Source organism: Nicotiana attenuata, chromosome 5 (genome assembly GCF_001879085.1).
Source record: "Nicotiana attenuata strain UT chromosome 5, NIATTr2, whole genome shotgun sequence".
NCBI classification, from domain to species: domain Eukaryota; kingdom Viridiplantae; phylum Streptophyta; class Magnoliopsida; order Solanales; family Solanaceae; genus Nicotiana; species Nicotiana attenuata.
In genome coordinates, this window is record NC_031993.1 from 46,061,160 (window position 1) to 46,070,857 (window position 9,698).

At 38.8% G+C, this 9,698-nt stretch overlaps 2 protein-coding genes across 2 annotated transcripts in view; one reads left to right on the forward strand and one right to left on the reverse strand.

The window, feature by feature from the left end:
- Nucleotides 206–3,500, forward strand: LOC109225756 (putative pentatricopeptide repeat-containing protein At3g01580). Its single transcript, XM_019390529.1, has one exon. It carries the CDS (start codon nucleotides 535–537, stop codon nucleotides 2,491–2,493), a length of 1,959 nt encoding a protein of 652 aa, XP_019246074.1. The 5' UTR covers nucleotides 206–534; the 3' UTR covers nucleotides 2,494–3,500.
- The window catches only part of LOC109225757 (altered inheritance of mitochondria protein 32-like), a 17,660-nt gene continuing 11,715 nt past the window's right edge, over nucleotides 3,754–9,698 (reverse strand). The window contains exon 5 of the mRNA XM_019390530.1: nucleotides 3,754–4,412. Within this exon, the coding sequence (XP_019246075.1) occupies nucleotides 4,094–4,412 (319 nt within the window). The 3' untranslated portion in view covers nucleotides 3,754–4,093. The remainder of the gene's footprint in view (nucleotides 4,413–9,698) is intronic.

Here is a 9,698-nt window from a genome sequence, read left to right on the forward strand (position 1 = left end):
TTGTTTAAGACCACAAATTCCAAAAGTTTTCAGTTTTTCTTAAACTTCGTGCCCAGTCAAACAGGTTCACATAAATTAGAATGGAGGGAATAGTACTTTATTATAACAGCCAAAAATATTCAGAACAAATGAGACCATTATAGAGAGGTTCGACCGTAGCATTATATATTTATATACTGCATTCTTCCTTTGAAAGAAGAAGAGAAGGAAATTATTTTATAAGGGTGGTATTTTGGCCAGCTTGCTTTCCAATATCTGCTACCTTTAGCTAGCAAAAGACTATCTTGTAACTCAGTCGTCGTGAAGAGAAAGACTTTGTATAAACACGATAGAGCTGAAATATATTGTCCTAGACTTACCATTATTTTATTTCATCCAATCATTAGTTCTTGTTCCACAGAACCAAAAACATCGAGCTCTTGTAAAACCTAGCAGTATTATTAGGAACATTATGTTTGAGGCTTAAGCATTTGTAACTTCCTAGGTGGAATGCATGAAATGTAATTTCATTGAACGGTTATCCTTTTGCTACTTATGAGATCACGGGAAATTGTCTTGAAGCTTGTCGGAGTATGTACAACAGCCAAATTGCTGACCCAATTGCATTCTCTAATCATAAGAACTGGACTAAATCACGACATTCAAATCGCCGCTAAACTGACTGAGCTCTACATCGAATTGTTACCTGTTCAAACTGCCCGTAAAGTGTTTGATGAAATTCCTCAGCCAAGTGGATACACCTGCAATCGCATTCTACAACGCTTTTGTGGGATAAAACGATATGGGGAAGTACTGTCTCTCTTCTCATCTATGTTTTCATTCGAAAAGCCTGATCATTTCACTCTACTTTTTGTATTAAAGGCGTGTTCTGCATTAAATGCACTAAATTTTGGCAGACTAATTCATGGGTTCGGGATAAAACATGGTAATATTCATTCAAACATGTTTCTAGGCTCGGCCCTCATTGAGTTTTACTCGAAATGTGGAGATATGGACGACGCTTTACGCGTCTTTGAGGAATATACAAAGCCTGATCTTGTTTTGTGGACTACATTGGTTACTGGTTATGAGCAAAGCTTTAAGCCTGATGAAGCATTAGCTGTTTTTACTGGAATGATGATGACACATGGCGTTAGTCCAGATCCAGTAACTCTTGTGACTGTTGTTTCTGCTTGTACTCAGTTGCTGAATTTAAAAGCTGGGAAAAGCGTTCATGGGCTTGTAATTAGAATGAATAATGAAAGTCCCCTACCTGTATCGAACGCTTTGTTGAATTTATATGCAAAGACTGGGTCCATAGAGTATGCGGGAAATTTGTTTAGGATGATGGAAGAAAAAGATGTAATTTCATGGAGTTGTATAATTTCTTGTTGTGCTCATAATGGTGCTACTGATAGAGCAATAAGTCTTTTTGATGAGATGATACATAAAGGTGTTGAACCCAATTCGGTTAGTGTGATCAGTGCTTTACAAGCGTCTGAAGCTTGTTGTAATTTAGAAAAAGGCAGGCAAATACATGAACTAGCTTTTCAGAAAGGTCTTGAACTGGATATATTGGTATCCACTGCTTTGATTGATATGTACATGAGCTGCTGTTCACCTAAGGAAGCGATTATGGTATTCGATAGAATGCTGAACAAAGATGATGTTTCGTGGTTTTCTCTGTTATGTGGTTGTGTTCAAAATGGAATGTTCTACAAGTCGATGCAAATCTTTTGTGATATGATGGCTAGTGATATCCAGCCTGATGCTACTGTGATGGTTAAAACTCTCGTAGCTTGTTCTGAGTTGGGGATTATTCAATTGACTTCTTGTCTTCATGGTTATGTAATTAGAGGAGGATTCACCAGCAATTCTTTCGTCGGGGCTTCACTTATTGAATGCTATGCAAAATGTGGTAGCTTGGAGGAGGCTGATAAGGTTTTTGAAGGATTAACAGATAAAGATGTTGTTATCTGGAGCTCCATGTTTGCAAGCTATGGAATTCATGGGCAAGCTAGGGAATCAGTTAACTTATTTCATCGTATGGTTACAGATTCAACAGTGAGGCCGAACAAAGTTACCTTCCTTTCAATTTTAGCAGCCTGTAGTCATGCAGGTCTTGTTGAGGAAGGAATTGAATTCTTCAATATGATGTTATATAAATACCAACTGATGCCAGAGTCAAAGCATTATGCAATCATTGTTGATTTACTTGGACGAACTGGGGAATTGGACAAGGCTATGTGCTTCATTAACCAAATGCAGTCACAGGTTGGAGCACACGTATGGGGGGCGCTGTTTGGTGCCTGCAGGATTCATCAGAATGCAGAGATTGGAGAAGCCGCTGCCAGGAATCTTCTCCAGTTTGATCCAGATCATGCAGGATATTATATATTGTTATCAAATATGTATGCTGTTGATGGGAAGTGGGATGATGCAGCTGAACTTAGAAGTGCAATTAAAGAGAAACAATTGAAAAAGATAACTGGCCACAGTGTTGTTAGACTTTAGGAATGAGGTTCATGTCTTTTTAGCCAATAAGTGATATAACTGGGACTTAAAGCACATCTGTAGATTCCTAAGAAATTTTGAGGCGAAATGAGAGAGGCAGGCTATGATCCTAATTGAAACGTTCTGCTGAATCGTGCTGAAAGAGTTTCATATTTTCAGAAGTTTGAGACAAACGACATCTGCTCAGGTGTGTTCTCCGCATTTAGATATGGTTCAAGTATTTCTGGATGTCGATATCAGGTACATAGCTTACTAGTCAATGAGTGTTATAGTATCAACAGATCCAGGATATGCATACAGATTGTACAGGAAACAAGTGGGAAGGTCAGAAATGAGTTGCTCAACTGTCCTTCATCTTTGTAGCTTCAATATATAACAATCATATATGTCAACAAGTATTTGCTCAAGTAAGAGGTTGAGCTAGTAGACGGGATCCTTCCACCTTAACCGAAGGTTCTCGGGGTTGGAGCCCTCGGAATTGAGAAATTCCTGGTATAAAGCAATTCCCTTTAGTTGACTACGCTGTGTGAATGCAGATCAATGGGTCTAGTAATTTCAGATACCATATGTTAAGTATTTGCTGAAAGTCCATAAGATTAACATCAGTTTTAAGTAATGATTTATTCTTTTTGATTCTTTGGGTGATGTTTGTGGGAAGGTTTTGGTTGTCGTTTTTTTTAAACTCAAAACGCTTGTTTGCCGGATGGTGAGGTTGTAACGCACATATTGGACAAGTAGATTAATTTGTGCATGTTTGCGTGGTTTTCATTTCGGTTTACATAAGATGTCTTCTTTGAAACTAATGGCAAAATTCACATGTTGCCATATATTGATACAAAGATTCTTTCTTTATTTGTCAAATATTCTATCAATTATTTAACCAGAAATGCATACGAAGAGGAAGAATTCTGTCATTTCAAATTCCCAAAGGTGGGCAGTTGAGATGAAAAAGATGCCTAAAGTTTACTATATCTACCCGTATAAACGCACTTGTAAGTTGTAACATTCAGCAACTGTTAACAAAACAAATCTGTCAAAAATTTCTTAGACCAGACATATCACTACTGTTTGCTAACTATTCATCAAGAAGTATTCTGAGTCGTTTCCAAAGTGGACAAAGGGCGTAGGCTGAAGAAACTATATCACCCTGTTTCACAAGAAGAAGAAAAAAAAGCAAAAGTTGCCCATAACGACTCAGAAGCTGCACTCCAGCCCAGCCTCCAGAGAATTAATGAATCTACCAACTTAAGATAGAGAACCTAACAAAACCATATTGATCTCATTCACCCTTGAATCCAAGCAAGGAGAAACAAAAACCACCAAGGCATCTGGAATTTAAAGAATCTCTGTAGCTATCGGTTGGCACTTTATATTTAACAGCCTTTCTAGGTTCTTGTTGGGAAGGAGCAAAGGAACTCATCTCCATAGTGGACTTACACTTTGCATTACATTTCCACTCTTAGATTTAACGTATACCAATATGTATGCAATATCATGGTTCGAGATTATAACAAACATTATTACCTTTCTACAAAAACTAGATGCCTGAAAACTCTTGAGCGCCAAGTTTATGCGAAGTTAACAATGAGACGATGACATATCACCGAGCCTTCTTATAAAAGCCATAAGCTACAGCAACAACAGCCACTGCTCCAACCACGCCCACGGCTGTTAGAACTTCACGCTGCTCCCATTTGCCGAACCAGTTTGAAACTCTTCCCTGCCCCTTCTTACTCTCTTTCGGCTCAGCACTTGCATCTCTACAACAAGAAACTCCTGCAGCACCTTGGCAACAGCTGAAACCAGTTGCACTCTCCTGGCTTCCATTTTCTAGAGGCTTCTTTTCTTCATTGGTTACTTCCGGAAACCTCTGTTCATTCACTTTCTCAGTTACCTTCTCATATTGTCCCATTTGGCCCCTACAGAAGACCAGAGTAGAGTGCATCAGATCTGTGATTACAGCAATTAGAATAAAAGCAAAGCAAATTCAGCTTCTCAAGTGTGCTAAAGAATTTCCTCCATCCGAGAGGTCCAAGAAGCATGATGTAGGTCAACCAAACCATCAGATTTTGCAAATATTATGACCGCATTGAGGCAATTAGGCCTAATAAGGGGGGGGGGGGGGGGGGGGGTGCTCCCCCAAGAAGTCCTCGTAGAAACTGGTCCAATCATATTGGGGGCACATCAGCATATGGAACTAAGACAATATGGCCTCATACAAGGACTATTTGACTGTTTAAACAAGAATAACTCTTATTAACTGACAAATATTTAAGAAGTAACATGTCTCCCTCCTGACCACATAATGATCAAGAGATGCAGAGAAAGGATTAAGCTGCGTGTTTCTGAAATTAGGTGGCCCATTGTATGGGATATACTTATATAATACCATCAACAAACAATGTCCAAGTGATTTTTTTTGATAATGCAAATAATTTTATTGATAATGGGAAAATCTTCCGTTACACAATGTCTAAGTGATAACACTCTTAACCCAAGAATATCCCCCTTCTGCAATTGAAACGGATCACCTTACCATTAGTCCAAAACTAGTATTGAAAGGAATAAGCTTTGTCACGCTATAACCTAATTAGATAGCAAAAGTAAACAAGTTTTCCGAACAGTCGACCACCAAAACCTTTCCAGTCTTAAAATCGACCCTAAGCATGGCACCGCACACCATCCAAATAAGTAGGGACAGACGAACATAGATCCTGATAACTTGGGATCCATCATCTTCTGATACCCTTTATGCTCTACTAACAACCATTTCTTCTTCCTAATTTGATAAGAGACAACCTTTGTTATTTTTTGTTTGAATAGTAAAGTGTTGACCACCTTTTGTTAATTAATGAAACTTTTCTTTTATGGAAGCAATCATTAAATGATTTATGTTGTCTTGCGATAGGCGTATCTCCAATAATTGTCTTATGATAGCTTTTTATGCAGAAGTCAGCAATAGGAGCAAATGAGACAACTATTGTAATGACTCGACCAGTGTTAGAGAATTTAAGCTCCGTTCAGCGGCATAAGGTCTTGAGTAGCTTCGTATTTTGCGTTATGACTTGCATGCGTGGTCAAGTTCAGTTACCGGATGATTGGGAGTCAAATTGGAAAAAGGATTCTAGTTTTGGAAGCTTAAGCCGTGAGAGTTGACCGGCATTTTGACTTTGTGTGAACGGCTCCGGAGAGGGGTTTGGATGATATCAACAGCTCCGTTGGGTGATTTTGGATTTAGAGGCGTGTCCGGATTGTGTTTTGGAGGTCTGTAGCTGATTAAGGCTTGAAATGGCGAAAGTCGAATTTTTGGAGATTTTGACCGAAAGTGGACTTTTTGATATTGGGGTCGGATTCCTATTCCGGAAGTTGGAATAGGTTCGTAATGTTAAAAATGACTTGTGTGCAAAATTTGGGGTCAATCGGACGTGGTTTGATAGGTTTCGGCATCGGTTGTAGAAATTTGAAGTTTCAAGTTCATTAAGTTTGGATTAGAGGGTGATTCGTGTTTTTACCGTTGTTTGATGTGATTTGAATGCTCGACTAAGTTCGTATGGCGTTTTAGGACTTATTAGTATGTTTGGTTGAGGTCCCGGGGGCCTCGGGTGTGTTTCGGAGTGAGTTTTGAGCGAGTCCGGACATTTCGGCACTCTAATGTTGTTCTGGAACGTTGGAAGTGTGGACCACATAATTCCATTCCATGTGCTGAGGCACATTTTTGAGTGTTGTAGCAGATGAAAAAGTGTTGCAGCAGACGAAAAAGTGCGAATCGCAGAGGAAAAGTGCGGACCGCACAATTTTGTCTGCGGTCGCACTTCTGGTGGTTCTGCAGGCTCGCTGGTCCGACATCGGAAGCTTATATCTTTTGATATACAAGGAATTTGGACATGATTCAAAAACGAATGTTGTAGCCCTTCGTGTCTAGTTCTAGCAAGGTAAAGAAATCTTCATTTGGACATTTGCAGAGAAAGTTATGGTCAAAATACTAAAGTCTGGTATGCACAAGTTGCAAAAGTGCGGCCGTAGAAGCTAGGACGTGCGACCGCACTTGGAATTGTGCGAACCGCACATTGAGAGGTCAGATTGGGTACTATATAACTGAGGTTTAGGGTATTATTTCATTTTTGGACTTTGGGAGCTCGGTTTGAGACGACTTTTCGTGGGTTTTTCAAGAAATTTATCGGGGTAAGTGATTCTAACTCGGATTTGGTTAATACATGAATATATCACTGATTTCATCATTTAATTAGTACTTTGAAATGGGAATTTGGGAAAAATTGTAGAAACTTCATAAACTATAAATTGGGGATTTGAAGGTCGAGTTGTGATCGGAATTGGTTAATTTTGGTATGGTTAGACTCGTGGTTGATTGGGTATTCGAATTTCGTGACTTTTACCCGATTCCGAGACGTGGGCCTTGGGGCCCGACTTTTGTGTTGACTTTTTGACTTTTGACTTAAAGCTTAGCATTTTCTTATGGAATTGATTCCTTTAGCTCGTGTTGATTGTATCGAATCGTTTGTGGCTAGATTTAGGCCATTCGGAGTCGGAAAATCGTGGAAGAAGCATTCTTACTGATTGATTGAGCTTGGTTCGAGGTAAGTATCTTGCCTAACCTTGTGTGGGGGAACTACTTCTTAGGATTTGAGTCTCTTATGCTAATTGTAGTCCATGTACACGAGGTGACAAGTGCATGCTCGGACTTATTTGTGGAAAGTTGGCCTTTTAGGGTTCTTAGGTCCTTATATTCACCGAGTATGAAGTTGTTGTTGATATGATTGAGTTTCCTATTTACTAGTTTCACTTCTACATGCTTTAATTGGAATTAATTGCTTTATGATTCACTCGTATTGTCTATTTGACTCTTATTTGACTTAACTGAAGATTTTTACCTCTTCTATTGTCATGCTATCTTTTCATAACTATTTATCTTTATTTGAAATTGTTATTATCCCATCCTGTAATTGTTCGGTCTTAATTGAGATTATGATTATCCTTTCGCTGCTTATCCTTAATTGAATTTGTTGTATCTTCTTCGTAATTGTCCAACCTTATAAGAAGTTTAGATATCCTATATCTTAGTTGACAGGTCCTTATTTGGAAATATTTGACTCGTGTTAGCTCCCTTGTTGTTGGACTGCATATTGTGGGATTGTTGTTACATATTATTTTCTCCCTTGTTGAGCTGTTCTTATTACGCCTAGTATTCTCTATTGTGGTTATTCCTTGTGAACTAATTTACCGTTTCTTTGTGATCGAAAGTTCTTGAGTTGATTTACTTGCCGTACTCTTGTATTTATTGTCATTGCTGTTGTTGTACTTGTTGTTGAGATGCACGAGGTTTCTGCCATGCTGTTGTCATTGTGATGCACAAGGTTTCTACCGTGCGGTTGTTGTTATTGTGATGCACGAGGCTTCTACCGCGCGAATGTTAGCGGATTGCACCAGGTTTCTGCCGTGCTATTATTACTGTTGATATTTGCACATGCGGCGTGACAAGGCGGGATATATATATGTGGGTTGCGCATGTGGCGAGACAAATGCACGTGGGGCGAGACAAGGCGAGCACTTAATTTATTATTGCACACATGGCGAGACAAGGTGGACTTAGGGATTGATTTGTGATGACTTGTGATGGCCTGGGGGCATTCTTGTTGTTGATATTTGTGCAGTGATGCACTTACCTGTGTGAGTTCTATTTTTGTGGAAATTGTGGGAAAACATTCTACGTGTTGTCTGTTTCTTTTTCTATACTTACTAGCTGGCATGATCTATGTAGCGAGACAAGGTGGGAACATTATAATGCACGTGTGGCGAGACAAGGTGATAACACAAAGGTTGGGAGATCCAAGAACTTGAAGAAAATAAGTTGATGAAATGCGGAAGTAGTAAAGAAATGCAAGCGGAGCAAGAAAAATAAACTAGATATGTCGAAATTCGAGGAAAGGTCCAAGAACCCCGAGATTATGTTAATCTAGACTTTGACAAGATCCTAATGACAACAAGTTGGTTATGAAACCAATTGCCTTCACTAGAGATAAGCTAATCAAGAACTAGATTCGGATCTTGACTTCTAGTTTGAATAACTTACGACAACAACTAGTAAAAGGAACTAGTCGCCTTCGAAGAATATCAAAAGAAACCAAAGATATCACAAGAAAGAAAATTATCTTACTACCTTAAGCTATGAACTAGTTAGGGTTGCAGATAAATCTTCAAAGTAAAGTTCACAAAGGTTCAAAAGAACTCACAATAATAATATTAATCTTCAATAATGTTCTACAATGGAAGACAAGCACCCCTTTATATAGTAGTAAAGAAGGAGCTAGTCAAGACTTCAATAAATGAGAATTATATTCCCTAGAAGCATAGAAGACTACCCACACTAAGACCAATGTAGTCAACATACACATAGGCCAATGCAAGTCAACATAGATTAAAACAACTATTAAATATATATTCTAGAAACTATTTTTGGGCTTATTTGGGCTGCTGAAAATTCCTCTCTTTTGGGGCATATTTGGGCCTCATTCCATCTCCTCTTGGACTTTAATTTTGGCCTCAAAATAGTTGTAAGACTTGGCCCAAAGATCCTCCTTGTGCTGAAGCTCTTCTTCTATTATAAAACACTTTTTAATTGCCAATTGAAGCCCATTAAGCTTGTCTTGAAATTTCTTTGTTTGAGACCTTGTCATGGGCCTTCTTGGAGCTTCCAGAGCTTCATCCTTCTCCTTTAATGATGTTGAGCTGCCATGAATGCTATCAGTGTCGTATGTCATGCCAAAAAGAAAGAAGGGATAGCCTTAACATGCATGAGTCGATTCCCTTGACAATCCCTTTAACACATGTTAACTTCGACAAAATACGCGATGGCAAGAACGGAGTAGGGAAAAAACTGTATGATATTCTTGAAAAAATTGCACCGTACTCCCTCAGAACCGTGATTTCACGCATGGTGTATTTTCTTACGAACTTTAGAGCTTCATTCGTTACTTTTTAAAGACTTCATATAACTTCATTTGGTTTTTGAGATTCCTCCGTATGCAAGCCTAAGTATATAAGAAAGTGTCTTAATAATGGTGTTATGGACCCCACTCTTATGCATGACTTGGCAACCTATTATTCTACGTATGCCACCTATGTGTGAATTTTAAGAGTTACATTTTTGTGACTTTATGGGCTGTCACGTAATTCCCTTGTTTGGGGGG